This window comes from Lachancea thermotolerans (genome assembly GCF_000142805.1).
Source record: "Lachancea thermotolerans CBS 6340 chromosome E complete sequence".
In the NCBI taxonomy this organism is placed as follows: domain Eukaryota; kingdom Fungi; phylum Ascomycota; class Saccharomycetes; order Saccharomycetales; family Saccharomycetaceae; genus Lachancea; species Lachancea thermotolerans.
This window is the reverse complement of record NC_013081.1, coordinates 1,227,371-1,248,742: the sequence shown is the minus strand read 5'-3', so window position 1 is coordinate 1,248,742 and position 21,372 is coordinate 1,227,371. Positions and strand designations below refer to the sequence as shown.

Below are 21,372 nucleotides of genomic sequence, written 5' to 3'. Positions count from 1 at the left end.
TCTTCGTGCTACGCGAGGTCGCTGGAAACGGGAGGGATCGCACACGACGACGATCACGTGAAAGTGGCAAGCACACGTGATCTCAGTCGGTGGGCCGCCCACGCGGTGTACACGTGAACGCGAGTGCGCGCTTGCGCCCGTTCTGACGCTGGCGACGGGAGTGGCGGGTTTGCTGGCGTTTGCTCCATGGGCGGTTCGCCATCAGTTCCGCGCTGCGTTATGTGCTATCGCGTCTCCTCGCGCGACAGCCGCTACTTATACACTTCAGGGGCAGCGGGTTGCGCGTAAAGGACCCCGCTGTTTCTGCGTCGAGCCGAGGTGCTAGGCACGAGGTAGATGACCGGACCTCGTTCCCTGCGACGTGCGTGGAGAGTGAGTTACGTAAACAGTGAGTGCCCGAGCGAGAAGCGTGTACACAACGAGTACTCAAGTAAGATGCGCGTAGACAGTGATATCATGATACGCATATCACGTGACCGAATATCGCTTAGTACGCACGCCGCAGGGCCGCGGCGCACGTGACACCGGGCGGCGCAGTCCCAAGGCACAGCCCTTGTCCCGAGCCCGTCTAGGCCTCTCTCTTCTCCTGCTTTCTATAATCGCTCACGCGTTGTATTAATTGCTACATACCATACATAATACAACTGTCATCTAAACAAAGCCAACGCGCAACTGCCATAACTTATCTTTTGGGTCCTGCTTGTGATGCTTTACATCAACAAAGCGACGGCACCGGCAAGGGCGGCACCAGCAGCGGTGTAGCCGACGGCGTTGGAGCCAGCGGCTGGGGCGGCGTTGGAGCTGCTCGAGTTGGAGCTGTTGGCAGCGGAGGCGACGGTGACGGCGGCGGCGGCGGCGAAAACAGTGGTGAACTTCATTATTGATATTATTGAGTGATAGTTTTTCGAGTTTGTAGTCGATATTTTCTTCCGAACGAAATAATCTACAGCTTATCCCTCGCCCCTGCTCCCCTTATATACATTGCCTCCCCGCCCGCTATCCTGCTATCTTTCTTTCTTTCGCAGCCACGCCATGTCTAATATTGGCAATACGGGCAATTTTGGTAATTACGGTAATATTGGCAGCATTATCTCCCATGTTGTCTTTGGCCCAAGCCAGCTTTTGGTTCTGCAGCCAAATGCCGTATTTGGCTCACAGAAATCCCTGTACGCAGCGGCCGCCGAAGAAGGCTGGACTCTGCAGCCGCTCTACTGCGCATGCATGGCAAGCCCCGCCGCTGCGGTCTTTATTGTTGCTGTCTTCGCAGCTGCGGCGCCCGGGGCCTCGGAGGGTCTTTGAAGAAAAGAGGGGCGGCCAGAAGAGGGAGCAAGAACCATGATTACGCTATCACCTCGTTAGAACTAACGCAGGGAGTGGACTGGCTAGAAGTGAGAGTCATCTGCAATCAGCATTGCGCGTGACGACGGAGTTTGCGGTTGAGGGGCGACAGCGGAAAGCAAGAGGCGGCGAAACTTTCGCTGAGTGGCAAGGGTCGGGAGTGCGGATCACTCAGAAGCATGCGTAGGCGGGAAGGGTCTGACGGGCGTTCTATACGAAAGTGTACCGCAAAGCGGGCGCACGGCGCTCGCTTTGGGTCACGTGATAAGGAAGGGGCTTGTGTGGCGCTACGTCATAGGACTAAATGCCGCGGTGTGCTAGTGCAATACGGCGGCGAGTGCTGGGCGGGCCAGGGCACAGCAGGCAAGGGGAGACGGCGAGCGGAAGCGAACCCGCGGCTAGCCACCGGAAGCCGGGCCGACACGCACGTGGGAAAGGAGCGCTGAGAGCGTGCGGGCGTTGAGGGCGTGTGAGCGATGACGTGGTGAGCGACAGGGAGCAGCACGTGTGAAGCACGTGAGGATTCGGCGTAACGTCTCCCGCGCGCGGCAATGACGTAGCTCGCAGGAAGAGAAAGCGGTGAGCGGGTTTACCACGTGAGACTGCTGCGGATCTCTTATGCGCGTGGAAATGACGTCGGGAGCACAGGCTTCAAGCTTTTCTTGCTTGGAATTCGTCATTATATGAAGTTACGTAAGTCCGGCCCGCGCAGGACGCGGGAGCTGGCAAGCAGGCTGGCTAGCAGGCTAGCACGTGCCGCGGTAGTTCTTCCGGCGCTTCTTGGCATCTTCCTCGGAGGGTTCTGCGCCCTCAGGCTCCGCCAGCGTCAAAAGCATGCGGTAGATGGCGTCGCGGCGCTGGTCCACGTCCGCGGTCTCAGCCACGCCTTCGTAGCACTTCACCAGCTTCCGCAGGGCCCGCAAGATGTGGCTCAGCAGTAGCTGGGCCAGGTCCAAGCTCATCTCGGAGCGGAACACGACTCTCAGCACTTCCCACTTGTCGGAGCCGTCCGTCGACGCGGGCAGTGGATAGTTGGGCACAATCCAGCCGTGGCTGCGCAGCAGCGACGACACCAGCGCCTGTGGGATCTCCGGGTATTTCTCGTGGAACTGCTTCGAAAGCTTGAACGCGACCAGGGGCACGCCCGGTTTGAAGCTCTCGGGCTCGGTCATGTAGTCGTGCAGGCGAGACTCACCGCCGTCAATGCGCTCGTGGATGCTGCTGACGACCTCGAAGTGGCCCTTGAACTCGTCGCTTTCCAACAGTGCGTGACTGAAGGTGCGTGCCGTGAACAGCGCCTTGTCGAACAGGCTCTTGTAGCCCTTTTCGCCCAGCGTCAGGAAGTTGTAGTACTGGTGGATGACTTGGAACCCGGGGCGCGAGAAGTTGAGGTTGAACGTCTCCTCGACACCGCCGAGGTACGTCAGCTTGAAGCGCAGCTCGGGCAGCAGGTATTCGTCGTCCTTCCACAGGATCCAGCCCAGCCCGGGCGTGGTGAGCCCGAACTTGTGGCCCGAAGTGTTGATGCTCACCACACGGGGGTGGTTGAAACCCCAGCGCGCTAGCTTGAAGGCGGCCATCTGCTTCTCAGAGAACGCAAAGGGCACGACGAAGCCACCCGAGGCCCCGTCCACGTGGATTGGGATCGTCGTGTTACCCCACCCTGGGTTCTGCTTCTCGATCTGCGAGAGCACGTCTGCCACCTCCTCCACGTTCTCCAGGTGACCGGTGTACGTCGTACCCAGAATCACGTAGCACCCGATGGTGTTTTCGTCCACGTAGTCCCACAGCTTAGCCGCGTCCAAGTGGTGGTCCGACTCGTGCGAAACGGGCACCAAACGGCATTCCACGTCGAAGTAGCGAGCGAACTTCTCCAGCGCGACCTGCGCTGCGCTAGACATGATGATGTTAGGCTTTTCAGTCGACTTGCCGGCCTCCTTCATCTTTTTCTCCCACTGGCGCTTCATCGCCAGCCCGCCGAGCATGATAGCCTCACTCGACCCTGTAGTCGCGCAACCGAGAGGTTTCGTGTCTTTACCACACTTCCACAGCTGCGCCAGCATTGAAATGCACCGCTGCGTTAGCTCGATCATCTGTGGATACTCGTCGTTGTCCGCCAGGTTCTTCTCGATGTTCTCCATAATGAGTCTGCGCGCGGTCTGTGTCGACGTTGTGCTCACGAAACTGGCCAGGTTGAGATGTGGGTTACCGTCAAGCGTCAGCTCGTTGTGAACTAGTTCGTAGGCTGCCTCACTTGGCAGCCCCGTTTGAGGGATCGTGTAAGAGCTGCCAAGCGACCTGTGCTTAGTCTGCAACTCACTGTCGCCTTCTAAAGCGATCTTTTGAAGATCGTCCGACAACAGCTTGTAGCTGTTCGAAAGCGAATCGCCACTACGGCCGAAGTGTTCCGAGCGTTCGTGGACGTGCTTTGGGTTATGCTTGTGCAACATTGCGTTTAATTGAGATGAGCTTCGAAGTTATTTTGGACGCTAAAAATAGCTTGTTAAAGTCCAAATGCTTGCCAAGACTTTAGGCAAAGCTTTGTTCTCCCTCGCGAGCTTTCGCCCTTTTTATACTCCTCCAGTCTTGATCTCTTTGCGCTTACTTCAAAGCAAACCCTATTTCTCGTTCCGCACGCGGTGCACTAACTTACGTAAATAAATATTACATGCTGTACACACGCAGAAATCAGAACTACCTTCTGTCTGCAGTAGACATCGTCCGCCGCTCGCCGGGCATCTACCGCGCCCCATTTGCGTGCTCTCATTGTGCGGTGCTAGTTAGAACGCTCGAACCTCAAGTAAAGCAACTGGTAGTCGTCAAGATCGTAGATGATCTTGTCTTTACGAGTGTAACCACTAATGTTGCTTGAGATCTTCTGAAGCTTGAGAAAGTTGTCGTTCATGCTGTCGCGTGAGAAAAAGGTGAGGCAGAAGTCTGAGGGCTCGAAAACGGACAGCACGCGCTGCATGACGCTGAAGTTGTCTTGGGAGCCGTTGCTCACATGCTTCACGGGCACGTTGCTCTCGAAAGACGCGTAGGACCAGCCGTCCTCAGGCGTCACATGAAGGGTGTAGTAGAACTCCTCATCCATCACAACATTGGCAGAATAGCCACAGGGAGTGAAGGCAAATGCGTCTTGCTGGAACGAAACGCCGCGCACGTTGTCGTAGACTTGGTCAAGGCCCGTGCCAACAGTCACGTGACGGCCCAAGGTATGGCCCTCGTCTTCGCCGTCGCTGGCGATAGGCTGTCCAGGCTCACGAGCTGTCACGAACTGTTTCGACTTAGATGGTCTGAGTCCTGTCATCAGCATCTCCATGGTCTCGTCGTCGTCTTCGTCACGGCCTTCGCAGCCCCCCTTGCCGGCGGTGCCCGTGCCGCCCATCTCATTGTTAGTCTCAGTGACGTATAGGCTCCAATGATTGGTCTGACCAAGGCGGCCGACGAGGTAACTCTTACCGTTGCAGAAAAACTGGTCCAAGTAATTTGTCTCGTCCTCCCAGTTCTGGTGGATCGACTGCTGCTTCTTTGGGAACATGAAGCAGCGTCTTGAGTAGAATACCTTGTAAGGGTTGACCTTTCCGTGGCTAGAAAGTTCCCAGCCCAGCTCTTCGCGCACCACGCGAAACAGCTGCTCGAGGCAGAACAGCGTAGTGGTGGTACCGCAAGTCTTAAGTGTGAGTTTGTGGTCGAACACAAAGAGCGAAGATTCGCTCAGCAGGAACGCATCCATCTTTTCCGTCTTCTTCATCGAGAGCACTTGGCATTTCACCAGTTCCAGTAGCCGCACCCAGGTGTTGAAGTCAATGGAACGGAGAGTTCGGTTCCTGTCAGGCACGCAGCGCGCACTTTTGAAAAACCAGATCTCCAGGAGCTTTTCAGGACCCTCGAAAGCGTCCGTGGAGTCTAGGTTGGCCGACAATTCGCTGTCGATGTACGAGTGGGGGTTTTGTTCGTTGAGGGCAACGGTCATTTCACTTTTGCGGTAGTGGTTTGTGAATAAGAGATATGGTCAAAAAATCCGATTGAGGTGTTTAAATCTGCGAGCGTTGTTATCGTGGCTTTGCTGGTCTGTTGTAGAGGAAAGATCTGTCCTCACCTGGCATAAAGTTTTTATTGTAAAGCAGAAAGCTTGTTAACGGCGTCAAAAGGGCTGTTCTTTGTCTGTTGTAAGAGAGCTAGTCTTCGTTCAACTATTACTAAATAGTCCACGACTGAGTGTTACTGCTGCTCCGCACGCTTAGAGACCTTGAGAGTAACTTGTGATACGGATGCCTTCAATGTAGCCGTCAATGCTTTACAAAATCAAGTTCTAACGGCGATGCCCATTGCTAAATACTTAAAATTTTTTTTTCGAATAAATTCCAAATCTTTTAATGCCGATGATCTAACAGGGAAACTAGAACAGCAAATTGTTCACACTGCCTGGGTGGCCATGGCATAGCTAAGAGGGTCCCACAGCTGTTTTAAAAGATCCCAGAAGCTCTCAATGTTGCTACGAGGCGGGCCTTAGTTGTAAATACAACAAAAGCCATCGATATGATTGCTTGCCCTAAATACTAGATCAGGACACCTTTCACGTGAAGGGTTCACCTTGGGCGGCAGCAGCGAAACTAGCATAAACGCCGGGTAGTTCTTTAAAAAGGTTACAGAAAAGTCCCAAAGAGGTACAAGACAAGACGGCGATACGCCATTAGAAAATACGAAATGTCCCCCGAGTATGAAACTGCAAACTATTACTGATGTTCAATAGATGAGCGATTAAACGGGTGTTTTCAGTTTATGATGCTTCTGCCGTATGAGAGGCACGGCTAATACGCAACGCGGCCAAGCACAATGCCAGAAGCGTGTCTACATCCAAGAACCCATGCGCGACCTGCAGGCTTCTAATTAGCATCGAGCGCGATCGATCCACTTCTCAGGCAAGGCGTCTAAGACGCGCGTAAGCTGCCGCTGATGAAGTAAGTCAGAGATTTTTCACAGGTAAACCAGAAGTTTTCTGCGCGAAGGGCACCACACTCTCCCGCGCGGAACCTTGACAGCCCCAGTTGCATCCAACCCCAGGCATCTAACGTACCAAGGGGCAGAGGAAAAGCGCTGCACAAGCCCCCAGAACGGCCGCTGTCACGAAACTTTTTACGAAAGTCACTGCTAGCTGCGAATTGAAACAGCAGGTGTCGTACTATATGGAAGCGAAACGTACGAAGCACCCAACATGTCCCAAGACGCTCGGTGATGAAATACTCATCGGGTGAGCATGCAGCAAGCAGCAACGCACGCAAAAGTTCGATCTTCCTGACCACTCCAGTGACTGACAGCTTTTCCCTTTAAACAAAAACAGTCGAAACTGCCTGGCAAACCGCATTGAGAACTTCAAGGCTCTAGAACTGCCCCAAGCACAAAAACATCCGATAAACCCTTTCTGTGAAAACCCCTAACCCAGAAAAACAGCGACAACTAGAATGCTCCCCAGAAACATAGCCTCGCCTTTGAAGGCAATGAGAGAGACTGGATCAAACAAGCTCAGCTAATCAAATACAGACCACAAGTTCAAAAGACAAAACAGCTCCGTAGCACAATAGCGCCCAGAAACAAAGCAAATCAAGCTGGCGCTCTCAAATCGCAGAAATTGATCAATGGTTATTGTAAATATTACAAGGCCATGAATAAATTCTGTCTGTAATTTTTTTAAATAAGTCAAAAAGTTACGGAACGGGCGGGTAACGTGAAGACTGTGCGAAAGCAGTGAGCTCATCTCGAGAAGGGCACCATCTATCCCGACCCAAGCAACAAAGTTCAACATGGATGGTTCATCGACTGTTCCTGCAAACACCGTTTATGTTGGAAATGTTGACCCAAAGGTCTCTAAAGAACTTCTTTATGAACTTTTTCTACAAATAGGTCCTGTGGCCAAAATACGATATCCTAAAGACAAAGTTCTTCAAACTCATCAAGGCTTTGCTTTCGTGGAGTTCAACAGTCCCCAAGATGCCGAGTATGCCAGCAAATGCTTGAATAATACCGTACGACTATATGACAGGACTTTGAAGGTGCGAAAGGCCAATGGAGCCAGCAGCTCACCCACAAGCCAAAATGCGTTAGATGTTGGCGCCAAGCTTTTTATCAAGAACATCGACGAGTTAGTGGACAGCGAAATGCTTACGAAGATCTTTGGAAAATTTGGCTCACTTGTTAGGCCGCCTGAGATATTCACATTAAAACAGGGCCTTCTGAGATGTGCCTATATATGCTATTCGACATTTGAACACTCGGATGCGGCTTTAGAGAAGCTCAACAACCAAATGGTTATGAACAAATGTATCTCTATTGATTATGCATACAAAGAGGGCAGTAAAACTGAAAAGCATGGCGATGAGGTTGAGAGGCTGCTTGACGAAGAAGCCAAGAGACACTCGGTTAAACCAACTTAAGCATGCCACTGTTTGCTCACAAATGTCTTCTATCCTTACATATTTACATGGCAAAATGCAGTGCTCTCATAAAGTACAAAAATGCTTGGAGTCCCAATAGTCTTGATAAACAGAGTTCCAGCACTTGCACATTTCGGCTTTGACATCCTCGCTTTCGGCGTCGGCGTCTTGCGGATTGCATTTTAAGTGGTCAAAGGACGAATACGCCCAAGGTTTACTCATTGGGTAATCTGAATAATGGATGTATTTTGATTTCTTAATCAGCGATTCAAGAGGAACCTGGTCCTTCTCCTTGGTACGCTCATAACCCAAAATGTCATTTGCCATAAGCGTGTGGTGGAACTCATTGCGAATAGAACCCGTAAGCAAACCATAGCTGCCAAATGGTAGACTCAAAACTTCTGGAACGAACTCCGTTTTGAGTTTACGAAACAGCTTGAATTGGTGATATATAATTTTTCTCAAATCATAAAGTCCCTCATTAATCAGATCCATGTCGTATTTCTCTTTTTTGTTTGCAATTCGAGGTAAGAGTGTATTCACGATCGCGTTAAATGTCTCAGCACTAGGTTTAATAACCATGAGGTTCGAAGCAAACTTGACCTTGGCATTCTTATTTTTGTTTCTCAAATTGAACAACGGAGAGGCAGAGGACGTGGACTCTATAATTTCTTTCGCAACATCCTTGGTGCCCATGAACAACGATGAAGGCAGGCTTGGGAGATGGTTGTAGATTGGCCTTTTTTCTTTCACTCTTGTGGCAAGGGTATCAATATAGCGGTTAAGTTTTATGGAGCTTTTCTCTTCCGAACTGACTTCGCTGTTGGCAATCTCTAGATCTCGCTCTGAAACAAACCAATATGTGAGAGGTGCTGCGAACTTCACATAATCAGGTAGAAAAAATAACTCATCCATATGGTTGTATACACCAGCGTCATTATCAAGGTAAACAATACGGTCGAACTCCGTCTGATTGAAAACTAGCAGTTTTGTAAAGCTTTTATTCCATGGAGAGTAATCGTGCGGTTTTATAATGTTCTCAACTTCCTTTATCAGAACCTGAGTTGGAGCCACTTCTTGAAACTTTTCCAGCAGTTGCTTGTTCTCAGAGATTTTTGGGTTTTCTGCTTCGAGCAGGTTGCTGGAGATTAGGAGCACTAGCTTGGCTTTTGTACCAAACTCCTTGAGTCTCTTGAATTGTAGGAGTGAGGTACATAAGTAATCCGCATCAGTGACGTAGTTGATATAGGCATATTTTCCCCAGTCAATTGGTGATTTCTTTGGCACATCACCGGTTTTGCGCAATTGGTAGAGAGACTCTATGGTCTCATACGGGATCTGCTTTATGTTCAAGGGATCATAAATGTCATGTATGTTATCTTTATGTTTCCGGAAAAATGTCCTGTAGTGTTCTATCTCCCTATTCAATTGAAACTGAACAACACATTTGGCAGTCAGTGATATTAGAAGCACAACAGCGCCAATTGCGCCAACAAGCCTGAGCCTCCTCTTAAAAAGGAAACGCATACTAGGGTGTAATGTTTTGATGCATCTGTGAATATTTAAGTATTACACGCTTTGAAGACAGAAGAGCATCAAAGTTTGTAATAGTGGTAAAGGCTAATAATATCAAAGTCACATGGTACCTTGAAATAAAACATAACATCTAATGTCGAATAGCGCAAAACGCAGCGAAGTTATAGTTCTTTGCGTTTCAATCTCGCAATATTTTTTCTATAAAGTTCTTTGTTGTAGAGTTCATTGCACATTATCTTCTAAATGGGATTTCGCTACGGCATAGCGGGCATGTGTTGTTGCCGGACGATCTGAACCATTTGTACAAGCAAGCTCCATGGAACCTGTTGTTGCATGTTGGGCAAACTTTTGAGGGTAGTTTGCGATCAACAGCATGGAGGATGGAGTAGCAAATTGCACACTCCTCAAATCCTGAAAAGTGTAAATTCACATTCTTTGTGAAAAGTTCTAGTGAATCCATCACTGAGCCGTTCATTCCAACAATGACTCGTTGGGCTGATAAAATCCACGACTTCCATTTCTGCTCATTAATTCCAACCCTAGAGTTTCCGTGAACTTGGATGTTGCTGAGGGGGTAGTTTGAGGGAATTTTGAGCGAGATCTCCAACTTTTGTTCGTCGACAAGGTAACCAGCTTTAATTTCGTTGGTGGCATTGTTTAGCCTAATTGTTAGACTCTCATCTTGAGAAGTTAGTTTCTTGACCTTTTCACTGACTTCTTTCAGCTCCTGACGTATCAGAAGCTTGGATACATGCATTGTAACGAATTTTTCAACCTTGGCTTGCAAAGACCTGTCTTTAAGATTGAGCCACCATGAACTCGTCATGGATCCCATGTTCTTAAAAAGCACATAGAGCAAATGCAGCATCAACTCTTTGCATTCCTGTAATAGAGCTGATTTAGTAGAAGATGAGTCCGGCGCGGCAACATCATAAGTTTCGATAGTGCTCTCGTCAGTTGGTATCCAAGCCTTGTCTTCTAAATTCAACTGGTCTGCTATAAAGTCATACAGCTTTGTTACAAGACCTTGATCCTTTAACTGGCTGATGAAAGATTGCCTCAAATTGTATGAAATGTCTTTCAAGTAAGACAAAGCAAGATAGCAACACCACAGGTATTTTAGAAACTGGTCTTCATTCTCGTACTCAAGATATTCTTCGGGCATTTTTTGATCAATTGCCGTCAATAACAACGAGGGAAATTGGAATGTGTCGTTTGGCTCATCCTCTGCAGATTTTGAAGCATTGCTTAGCTCATATTCGATCAAAAGATCTTGCTGCTTAGCCAATATTGACTTTCTCAAAACGAGGACAATTAACCTTGTTTGGTCAATATTTAAGTCGGGGGATGACAAAAATTTCTCCAGCAGATTGTTCGTTAACGGCAAGAAGTGCTCCACAGATGCGTCAGAAAAAACCTGAACCAGCAATCGATAAAAGAGGAACGTAAAGTGGTTTGCTTTCTGCAGGTCTGTCTTCATCATAAAAACCTCCACTGCGATTTCCAATATCCCGACTTCCGTCTCTTGCCATAAGCCGGCATCTAGAGCATTATTCTTGCCGAGCTCGATCAGCTGTTGATATAGATACACTGAAAAAAGGCTGAGTTCTTGGGAAAACAACATTTCGTCAAGGCTCAATACCTCAAAGCAGTCCTTCAGAACCCTAACACTCAAATCGAACAAAAGACTCCCAAGTGAGACCGAAGAAGAGTGTTTCAGCAAAGATATCAGAAACTTCAGGACTGACAGCCTCAATAATATGAAAGATTCGTCATAGCAGAGGTCCGAATCAAACCATTTGCCTATTTCAGTAAGGACCATTCTAAGACGTTGATGTGCAATAGGAACGTAACTATTATTATGCAATCTGGTCCCTTCGCTCACTAGCATATCGTTTAGTAGTATCGTTACCTTAGGAGCCCTATTAACCATCTCTGCACCCTTTGCTCCGATTAACTCAGAAGCCAAGAAAGTCCTCAATCTCGTCAAAGATTCGGTAAAATAGTCGCTTCTTGAAACTGACAGCAATAGCGTACCTGCCATTAAAAACTCTCTACTAGAAGAGCCCTTGGCTCTTAATCTTTCGGTCACAAACTTATCAATTGCCGCCAATTCCTTAGCATCTGACGGAGAGGACAGGTCCACTGCATTGCCGAGCATTTTGTGAAGAACACGACAGTTGTACACAATGGCGACATCACTTATGTTTTCTAAAGTGTTGAGAGTTTTCAAAACTGAAATGTTTGAATTTCCCGGGTTGAGGATTGAATCGACTATTGTGTGAAAGTCGAAATTATAGCGAGAATCCTTGAATACCACGCATTCAAGATCCTGAAGGTGATCCAAGGGCTCCGCGGAGAAAAAGTTATAGTCCGAGGCAAGCTCGCTGGCTAAGGTCAAAAACAGCAAGTTGTTTTCAGTTTGGAATGATTGGTTTCTTTTCAACAAAGCATCAATAAACTCCGCGTACCTTAAAGATGGCAAGCACAAATCGCGGTTGAGATTTTCACTTGAGGTATCGAGGAAGTGCACGTTAAGACCCAAAGAACTGCTCAAAGCCAATTGATGGCTCAAAAATGGAACAGATTTATCCAGATCTGCGTAAAGATCCCCTACAAAAATGACATCCTTCGCCTTTGGGCTAATTGACAAAAGTTTTTCCACATACAGGAAAAACTCCTCTGAGAGCTCGTTGAACTTGCTTCTCACATGCTTTAGAACAGCATGTGCTGCTTTCTCTCCCAAGGCTTCATCGCTTTCCGCAAGCGCAAGAACTTTATTCTTCAATTGTGAAGTTACAGTTCCAAAATCCTCAAATAATGCATCGGCGATTAAGTTACTTTTTTGCAGCAAATAGTCGTATAGTGAGGGCTGAATAACAACACAGTTGGAACAAAACTGATCGAGTTGGTTATGACCAACAGCGAGTTCATATACCTTGATTATGTTGTTTTCACTTAAGAAATGCGCTTGATAGAAGTCTGGATTTGAAAAGTCAAAAGAATTGATAACAAGGCTTCTGAATTGTTGCAGGGCTTCTGAGCGATCAAGCAGCTTTTCAAACAGCTCTTTGTCTAATTTGGTCAGTTGAGAAACCTTGACGGTGCGAGGAATATCCAGTAACAAGAAAGATTGGAGAAATCGATCGAGTGCATCACAAAGACCACTCTGGTTTGATGATATCAGCTTTCGAGATTTTGAAAAATCAAGTAGAAATTTGAATGGAGCATCATAAAACTTTGGAGAAAGATAGTTTGGCAGCATTTTCAGGAAAGAAAAAACTTCGTCATTGAGCTGTGAAACATCAGTTTCCGTTAGGCGGTCAAAGAAACACAGAATAAAATACATTTCTTCCGCAGGCCTTTCCTCCAATGACGATATTACCAATTGTGCGACGCTTTTCAAAAATGGTTTATTGTCCTCTTTTTCGAAAGCAATATCCAAAAGATTCTCTATGTAGCACTTGTTTTCGTGTTGTTTATTTGTACCAACAGGGAGTATGCTAATAAGTTCGGATTTCAATATTTCAAAAGGCAGTGCTTTGGAAAATGTATTTATCAAACTTTTGGATTGCGTCAATGACTTTTCGTTGAGAAATTCGATAATGTCTTTGACTATGCTGGAATTCGCAATTTCTCGATACTGCAATGGAGCTTCTGATGTAAATTTAAGGTAGTTGATCCAAAATTGGTTCAGCAAGGCCTCCTTTCTAGCAGGGACGCCTCTTCTCTCTTTTTCATATTGCAAATCTTTGCGCCAAATTGGAAGCCAATCACTTTCGTAGTCGAGATCCAGATAGGGGCTGATGTTCTCATAAAATGATAAAAGCAACTGGTAGTAGGAAGGATCCGCATTGCCAGGTCCCAGGAGTAAGAAAGTCTGGATTTTCTCCCTGGACGACTTGTCCCAAGACAGAAATTTACCATTCTTATAGTTATTCAAGCAGACCATTACTGACAAGATATCAGGAAAGATTGGTGAAACACTGAAAACATTTTTAGACGAAATCTGACTGATAGCTTTTAGCAATCTCTTCGAAATAGGCTTCAAGACATCTTTAGAAGACTGCAGAAAGCCTAAATCCCATAGAGTCTTGGCTAACAAAAGCAAGCTTTCGCAAGTCTTGAGGTTATGCATATTCTTGAAAGACAAAAGCTTCCACAGATCTGAATTTGAAATTATCTCTTGGTATAAGGGGTTCCGCAACAAATTTTCGTTAGCGTTTTCTTTACTCAAACGTATCAGCACACATATGGCGGATGTAACAACACGGATATATTTCAGCTCAGACTCTTGTTTTGACACATAACGCTCATCGGAAAGAGATGCCTGACTTTCAACAACTACCAACTCCTTGACAAAGTTCAGGATTTGAGGCAAAAACAAAGTCCAGAGTGCGTTAACCTTTGTGACATCATTTCCGAAACACTCAAGGGTGCTGTTTGCACAAGCTTTGGCAACGGTGGCATCGTGATCATAACTTCCCGACAGAAGGAAGGGTACGAAATCTTTCAAAAACTTGGCACCCTTTTTGCCCATAATCTTGATAAGACTCGTTGTTACCGTATGCGCAGATATCCGAAGGATTCTTGATTCGTTTGTTATAAGCTTAGCATATATTTGGGACCAACATAACGCAAAGCATTCATCTTCGAAGACTTGCCTGTTCCCGTTTGGGTCTTTCATGAGCTCTAATAATTCATTTACTGCTCGTTCTTTCGTAGTCTCATCCCTTTTTAGTAGTGACTTGAAGATTAACTGCAACTCAACTGACCCCAAAGCGCCGATTAAGCTCTGGTCAGTTAGCCCGTCAAAGTAGTTTACCGTAATTTTCACGCCATTGTTACCAAGTCCAAAGTCCGACAAGTCGTTTCCAAATGACATCGGGCGCTCTACTTCTTGAAATGCTTTCTTTGCCGTAATTTTGAAGATTTCATAACTAACAGCTTGAATGGTTTTTTTTCAATATCAAAGAGCAAATAAAATTGTTTGAGTTCGGCGATAGCAGAACAGCTTGAAACTGGAGAGTTTTCGTGGCTTTGTGTGTATACCACGGCTATTGGCGTGAGCCATAGCAAAGAAAATCCTAACTTGAGTTCGTGGTTGAAACTTCTAATTTGAAGGTCCTTCTAAAACTTGCAAACAATCATTTTGAACTCGCGAGGTTAGGGGTGCCTTCATAATCCCGGGTAGATCTCAAGTCGAGGGCCGCATATGAATTTAATCATCTGGCAATAAAAATGCTCTTAATCCTTATGTTTAGAAACTTACAGACTTCGCCTCTAGCTGTGGCCAAATTTATAAGATTTGGGCCATTCGCATCCTAACTTTTAATTAAGAAGCCAGCATGTTTCTTAGATTCAGAGAGACTGACAGGCTGAATAGAAGTCTTGTAGCATATGGGATTTCTCTAAGAGACATTAAAAACACATGAACTCCTGGAAGAAATGACTTTCTTGATACAACTTTACTGGCACTAGTTAGGATGATCACCGGCTACATAACATAGCGTGAAATTCTAGACAGTTGCGATTTGAACTTTCAGTAAGAGCTCCTCAGTTCCATTCACTTCTCCTTCTATTGTGAATTCGCGAGGTTCGGAAGATTCGTCGGCGGCGTCGAAACCTTCGACTAACACTAGCATCTTTTCCACAAACTCTTGCCCGTACTCTCCAAATGTTGCATATATAGTTTCCACAAGCTGGTGGGCTTGCCCGAAGCCAAATCCCGTTCCAGCTTCGCGCAGTCGTCCTAACGCTTTGGTGGCTGCTTTCGGAGGCACTCTTGCCAGCTTTTTCCCTCCAAAAGCGGCAGCGGAGTATTCTGAAAAACAGACTTTCTGTTGAAGCCAAATCATATCGTAGGGTTCGTCCTGTTCGTCCTGTTCGTCGAGTTGGAAGGAGAGACAGTAGCTGGGACGTTCGATCCCGATAGAGTTCTGATAACTCTCAGCAGAATACATAACGCGAGGCTGGAGTTGACGAAGCGCAACTGAAGTTGTGCTCTCCGCCCATGAATCCCATATAGAGCTTTCTGCTTGCCCCGTAACCAGCTCCGAAGCCTCTTGGCCTTGCACATCCATTCCTATTCCTCGAAGAAAGACCACCATTTGCGGAGCCAGCCCATTGTCTTTGGTAATTAAACCATCAAAAAGCTTGAGGCTCAAGCACACAATTGTCGAGAAACTGGCTACTGTTGTCAAAGCACATAGTGGAATAGCAACGCCTGTTAATCCAGCCGGCGACAGGCACGTTGCGATAAACCCACCTATATTTATGAAAATGTTAAAAGCATTCCACTTTATATCTTCGCGATTACCTTGGATTTCGACGCTTGCATCCTGGGCGATCGTCAGTGCGAACGTGAAAAGACTTGTGGCAACAACTGACGCCGTTCTCATTTGACTACTCAACAAATATGCGAAAACCCTGCGTATTATTGGCGCAAAATCCCCCTTAGAAACTACAAATATGCCCTGTTTCAATAATAAATAAGTCCGCAAGATCCTGCGTTTTTTGTGTTCTTCCTGTCTGCTATGTTTCGCTTCTCATGAATTTCTGAACTTCAATTCTTGACGCCAACTTGAATAAAAACGATAATACAATATAATTCCAAAAAGCAGATAGTGGAACTTCAAAGCGAAACTCCTGGAGCAACGATGTGTGAAAGACAGCGCTTCATGTTGGTTAATAAACAGGCTGTACCACAGGTAAGGACATACACATAATGAACGAAGTTCTGTGCATTGACCCCGCTCATGAGCAAAAAGTGTAGTCAATATTTTGACCCGAAAAATTTATCGGGTGTAGATTTCCTTCATTTCAGATACGCACATCCAACTGGATCTCCTCAAGTTGAAACTACTTAGTGAGGAAAACTCTGTAGTGAGGACTTAGTTGAACGGTAGCGCTAGATGGCCTTGAAACTCTTAGGACTGAGCTGACACCGCAGTATTTGTTTCCAACTTTGTGAAGCATTCCCTTATTCTACGTTCGATGCCGACAATCAGCGATCTTCAAATATACAAGGCCGCTTCGCTGTTTCGATCTGCTTTCAGCCAGGTGGTTGGTATACAGCCGAAAGTGAGGAAACCAGCATTTCCTTGTAACTCAGAAAGCGCCAGCAACCCATCCATAACCTGCAGGCCGTCCTCGCCTAGCGCCATCCCTTTGAGGGAACTGGTGATAAATTTGCCTCGGCTCTTCCCGCGCTCTATGAAAGAATCGGTACGGGACTATTTTGCTTTTAGAAAAGATGCAGGTACCCTGCAGCATCAACTGCTATCGACTTTGCCCTTTTTCCCCGTCGCTGGAGATGATAAAGTGGCTGAAGTTGTACAAACACCCGTCGATGAGCAAGCTAATTACATTAATGAGTTTTGCGTGCGGCCTGCCATGCCTCACCCTAGCGGGACCCTGCGACACCTCATCATAGTACATGGGTACGGGGCAGGCCTTGGCTTCTTTTTGAAAAACCTGGAGAAGCTCAACCTCATTGATAATCGCTGGGTGATTCATGCCATAGATCTCCCTGGATATGGGTTTTCATCGAGACCCAAGTTTCCTTATAAGTACAAATCAGATCCCGCGGCGCAGGTCGAGCATTGGTTTCACGCCCGGTTCAAGACATGGCTCGAAAAAAGAGGACTTTTGCAGCACCCTGAACAAAATATGCTAGTCGCGCACTCAATGGGAGCTTACCTTGCTGCCCTTTATGCTAACAAATATCCGAACCACTTCAAAAAGCTGGTCATGTGCTCGCCAGCTGGAATATGCAATACACCTTCAAACAAGCAGAGACGCTTGCCTCCTTGGTGGTTTGCCAAGCTTTGGGATAGAAACATCTCCCCGTTTTCGCTAGTAAGAAACTCTCGCCTTCTAGGTTCAAAATTAACGAGCGGATGGTCTTACAGGCGTTTTGGGCAGCTTCTTAGCGAAGGCTACCGAGGAGCTCAGCAGTTTGAAGCGATTCACAAATACGCCTACGCAATATTCAATAGTCCAGGATCCGGAGAATATCTTTTGAGTTTTGCTTTGAAATGCGGAGGAGATCCTAGGGATGCTCTAGAAAGGAGGCTGTTCCATAATAAAATGAATCAGTTTAAGGCGAAGTGCGAGTGGCTTTGGCTTTACGGTGACCAAGATTGGATGGATGTGGGTGGCGGAAGGCGAGTTTCCCATTTCCTAAACACAGCGATGGGCAAAAAGAGCAAGGTTGAGGTTGTACATGATTCAGGTCATCATCTTTACTTCGATAACTACGAACAGTTCAATCGCATACTCGAGAAAGAGATGAAAATGTGGGACCAATAATTTTTATCAAACCAAGGAAGTTCTAACTAACTTCATGTATTGTAAAATTTATATATGAGCGCAAAGCGCAGGTAGGTACAGCAACCTAATTAGTTTATAAAGGCATGGTCTTCAAGCCGAACCCCTTTTTACGTTACTTGAATAATGACTGCTTACGCATTATGCAATTTCAGCTAAATTCCACAGAGACTTGCGCCTAAGTTATCTTTTAACGCCGGTGGAGATTTTTTTAACTTAAGATGGGAGATGCCGGAACGAGCGTGTCAACACAGCTCATTCGCTAACATAGTACTCCCCACGTATCAAGTAGAAGAGCTCCATCCTTGAGTGGGCCGCTTAGCTCCTCCATGATTAATTAGTTCGCGAGAGTAGTTAAAGGGGAATAATAAAAACAGACAGTTAGGTCCTTGAGGAGTTGTGAAAAAGCGACGCCAGCGACAGATTACAAGGAAAAGAGAAAAATAAATGTTTTGCTAATGCCTCATGTTTTATGGATGTGCATTTGCGAGTTGAGCACGGACGTAAATTAGTTCGAAGAGTAAACCTCATCAACTTGGTCCTCAACAGCCTTCAAGATCTTCTTTCTTTGAAGCTTTTGAGCGGAAGTGACGTACCCGTTCTCGGGGGTCCATTCCTCATCGAACATGGCAACGCCCAAGATGAGCTCAATACCGTTCAAACCCTGAGATTTTCCGGTCTTCAGCAACTCGCCTAGAACAGCTTTTCTCAACTTTTTGTCGTGCACCACGTTGCTCAATTCGCTTGTCTCTTTGATGAGGCCCAGATCGATAGCAAGCTTCCCTACAGGGCCTTCGTTGGGCACTACAATAGCAATAGGCTTGACCTTGGTCTGATCGGCATAGACACAGATGTTTTGCACCAAAGGGTTGGACCTGTAAACACTCTCCAGCTTTTCAAGGGCGATATATTCACCGTTTAAGGTCTTGACTAAGTTCTTCTTACGGTCAATAATCTTCAAATGTCCCTTGCTAGTCCATTCTGCAATATCACCGGTTTTGAACCATCCATCCTCAGTGAAAGCATCTTTGGTTTCTTTTTCGTTTTTAAAGTATTCAGGCATGACGGGTTCGCCTTTGATCCATACCTCACCTTGGTTGTTCTTGGCGAAATAGCCAAGTTCCTCAACCTCGACTAACTTAACTGTGACGGCACCTGTCAGATCACCTTGGGTCTCGTACTCGAAATGCTCGGGCGCCAGAATACAACAGTTTGCAACAGTTTCCGTGAGACCGTATCCAATCAACATAGGACACAACAAGGTGGTGATGAATTCCTGAGTATCTCTACTGATGGGGCCACCACCATTCAGACTCAGCCTCAAACAGCCTCCTGTGGCCTGGCGGACCTTCTTGAAAATTATGTTACCCAAGGTGTCGCCGCCGGGGATGTGGTATTTCTTCATCTTGAGCTTCGCGTAGTACGCACCCCAGAAGACCTTTTGAGTGAAGCCGGGAAGCTTGCTGACCTGAGCCATAATACCCTTGCGCACAGTCTCCCAGACCGCTGCGACACCAACCATGATAGTAGGCTGGAACTCTTTCATGTCACCCTGGCAGTTACGCATGGACAGGTCTGACAACGTCTTGATGGTAGCGTAGCCCAGAGTGGCACCCCAGTAAAAGGTAATGAGCTCGAAGGCCAACTCGAAGATATGGGCTAGAGGCAAGAACGCGATGACTCTGTCGGCTGGGGTGATGGTGTCGCGGCTGACGACCGTGGCGACACCTCCCAAACCTGCAAGAATAGTGGATTGCTTGAGGACTACACCCTTAGGGTCGCCAGTGGACCCAGATGTGTACATGATGCAAGAAAGGTCGTCTGGCTTGGGGGGGTGGACATCGATGGTGTCCTTGGCGTCGCGACCGTTGGCAATAACCTCATCGAAGGAAAGAATCACCAAGTCTGGACGAACCTCACGCAACTTCTTGATTGCAGCCTCGGCTTGGGAGTAGAACTTACCGCCGTTGCGCTTGTCGTTGGGATCGAGATTGTCGCCGTGGATGATGTACTTCAGAGACTTGGCGGTCTGGACAGGGTTCACCAGACGGTGCAGCAGAGCGTTGTCGGTGAAGACGGCCTTGGTCTCGGTCTGCACCATGGAGTGGATCAGACCCTTCTCGCCCAAGGTGTCGTATGCAGTGACCACAGGGATACCTTGCGATTGCGCGGCTAGAAACGTTTTCATCCACTTGTGGGAGGTGGCGGCGAAGATGTGGAGACGGTCCTTGTTGCCTGGCTCCAGCCCCAATTGCACCAGACCACGCCCGTAGTCGTGCATGATCTCCTCCATCTCGGTGTACGTGTTGTACTTGTAGGGAGCCATCTCGTAGTACAGCCACGTCTTGTCCACCTGCTGGTCCTTGCCGTCGATCTTCTTGGTGACCTTCTTGGTCTCCTCGTGCACTTCAATGGTCTCACGCCAGCCCATGGCCTTGCGCGAGGCGCTGCGCTTGGTGTTTTCCATGATGAACTCATACAGCGTGGACGCTTTAGATCCCAGGGGCCGCATCACGGCACCGTCCTTGGTCTTCGCGTTCCTTCTGGGCGCTGTCTCGTGCTCGTTAGCGGGCTTGCCAACCTCGACGTTGTATTGCATGTTTGGTCGAACTCAAATACCTTGATCCTTAACACGGATTCGCTAAACTCGGATTGTTTGAAGTCTTTTATGATCTTTAGAGAAACCGCTGTAAGCAGTGAAACCCTTCAAGCCAGTGAAACTTTTATATTAAGGCTATTCGGCAAAGAATGTCAGCCAAATTGGTTACTTGTACCCCGAAACCGAAAGAGTAAAAAGCAGATTCAGCCAGAATCGCGAGGTTTCGCAACGTTTCCCTTCCTCCAAAGCACTTGTTGAGCAATCGCGAATCTCCGGCATTCCGGGTAACACATCATAAGCCCCAATTGTTGGAAATTTCAGGGAACGAAAACTGCATCGGCGTTTACGTGTGACGTGATCTTTAGTGCCGTCACGTGACATATGTCACGTGTCATGTAGTGGAGGTTCGAGCCGACGGGTCGTCGCTAGCCCCCCAGCGGCTCGCATAGCCGCGGATAGTGGACAGGAAAGCAGGGCAGTGCTGGCAAGAGAACTTTCGCCGCGGACTGCGAGTACTACGCGCTGCGAGTCGCACCTCCACATACCCGGGGGCGGAAGCGTGCTTGTGGTATCGCGGGCGGTCGGTAAGGCGAACCGTGAAAGAAGAACGATATACGAGAGGTCTCGCGCGAAAATTCAGAAACTTTGAGAACGGCTCGTGGTTCAGGCGCGGCTGGCGAGTGCCCAACAAAACAGGTGCGATTCAAGCAGGAGCGCATGAAGGGGCTGTCAAAAGTGTAAAAGAGTTGATGTGACGGGTCGGAGCCTAGCTTTCCGAGGATGCGAAAGAAGCTCGCACGTGCGCGCAGCCCGGTGCCAACGGCCGGTCATCTTACACGACAGGAGTTACGGACTCGCGGCACGTGACTAGTAAGCTTTGCCGCCCAAGGCACGCGAGCTGCCTCGTACTGAGTGACAGACTCACGGCTCGCGGCTGAGCTATCACCAGCATTGATGTGGCGCAAGCTGGAGGCTGTTGGGGCAGGCCTGATCTTATCGCACGCTTGTGCCTGACGTTGGCGCTCCAATCTGTTATCCATCGCTCAACACGCGGGCTCGTGACACGCGGTCAGCCTTCTCCACCGCTCTGCCCCACCAAACCCTTTTATTATAGCAGAGTGCTATAGTTTGGCC

At 47.7% G+C, this 21,372-nt stretch overlaps 9 protein-coding genes across 9 annotated transcripts; 2 read left to right on the top strand and 7 right to left on the bottom strand.

Annotated features, from left to right (window-relative positions):
* Positions 1 to 710: 710 nt before the first annotated feature.
* HOR7 (Hor7p) lies at positions 711 to 878 on the bottom strand (the record flags this gene model as incomplete). The annotated part of the gene is made up of 1 exon (XM_002554046.1): positions 711 to 878. One exon carries the CDS (start codon positions 876 to 878, stop codon positions 711 to 713), a length of 168 nt encoding a protein of 55 aa, XP_002554092.1.
* A 1,206-nt stretch (positions 879 to 2,084) lies between these two features.
* GAD1 (glutamate decarboxylase GAD1) lies at positions 2,085 to 3,788 on the bottom strand (the record flags this gene model as incomplete). The annotated part of the gene is made up of 1 exon (XM_002554045.1): positions 2,085 to 3,788. One exon carries the CDS (start codon positions 3,786 to 3,788, stop codon positions 2,085 to 2,087), a length of 1,704 nt encoding a protein of 567 aa, XP_002554091.1.
* Positions 3,789 to 4,114: 326 nt separating this feature from the next.
* SPE2 (adenosylmethionine decarboxylase SPE2) lies at positions 4,115 to 5,314 on the bottom strand (the record flags this gene model as incomplete). Its single annotated transcript, XM_002554044.1, has 1 exon — positions 4,115 to 5,314. The coding sequence occupies one exon, from the start codon at positions 5,312 to 5,314 to the stop codon at positions 4,115 to 4,117; it is 1,200 nt and encodes a 399-aa protein (XP_002554090.1).
* A 1,828-nt stretch (positions 5,315 to 7,142) lies between these two features.
* On the top strand, positions 7,143 to 7,772 carry HSH49 (U2 snRNP complex subunit HSH49; the record flags this gene model as incomplete). Its single annotated transcript, XM_002554043.1, has 1 exon — positions 7,143 to 7,772. One exon carries the CDS (start codon positions 7,143 to 7,145, stop codon positions 7,770 to 7,772), a length of 630 nt encoding a protein of 209 aa, XP_002554089.1.
* A 66-nt stretch (positions 7,773 to 7,838) lies between these two features.
* Positions 7,839 to 9,299, bottom strand: GNT1 (glucose N-acetyltransferase; the record flags this gene model as incomplete). Its single annotated transcript, XM_002554042.1, has 1 exon — positions 7,839 to 9,299. The coding sequence occupies one exon, from the start codon at positions 9,297 to 9,299 to the stop codon at positions 7,839 to 7,841; it is 1,461 nt and encodes a 486-aa protein (XP_002554088.1).
* Positions 9,300 to 9,540: 241 nt separating this feature from the next.
* On the bottom strand, positions 9,541 to 14,193 carry RKR1 (ubiquitin-protein ligase RKR1; the record flags this gene model as incomplete). The annotated part of the gene is made up of 1 exon (XM_002554041.1): positions 9,541 to 14,193. The coding sequence occupies one exon, from the start codon at positions 14,191 to 14,193 to the stop codon at positions 9,541 to 9,543; it is 4,653 nt and encodes a 1,550-aa protein (XP_002554087.1).
* Positions 14,194 to 14,827: 634 nt separating this feature from the next.
* KLTH0E13970g (KLTH0E13970p) lies at positions 14,828 to 15,709 on the bottom strand (the record flags this gene model as incomplete). Its single annotated transcript, XM_002554040.1, has 1 exon — positions 14,828 to 15,709. The coding sequence occupies one exon, from the start codon at positions 15,707 to 15,709 to the stop codon at positions 14,828 to 14,830; it is 882 nt and encodes a 293-aa protein (XP_002554086.1).
* Positions 15,710 to 16,304: 595 nt separating this feature from the next.
* CLD1 (carboxylic ester hydrolase) lies at positions 16,305 to 17,621 on the top strand (the record flags this gene model as incomplete). Its single annotated transcript, XM_002554039.1, has 1 exon — positions 16,305 to 17,621. One exon carries the CDS (start codon positions 16,305 to 16,307, stop codon positions 17,619 to 17,621), a length of 1,317 nt encoding a protein of 438 aa, XP_002554085.1.
* Positions 17,622 to 18,147: 526 nt separating this feature from the next.
* Positions 18,148 to 20,238, bottom strand: KLTH0E13926g (KLTH0E13926p; the record flags this gene model as incomplete). The annotated part of the gene is made up of 1 exon (XM_002554038.1): positions 18,148 to 20,238. The coding sequence occupies one exon, from the start codon at positions 20,236 to 20,238 to the stop codon at positions 18,148 to 18,150; it is 2,091 nt and encodes a 696-aa protein (XP_002554084.1).
* Between the last annotated feature and the right edge of the window lie 1,134 nt (positions 20,239 to 21,372).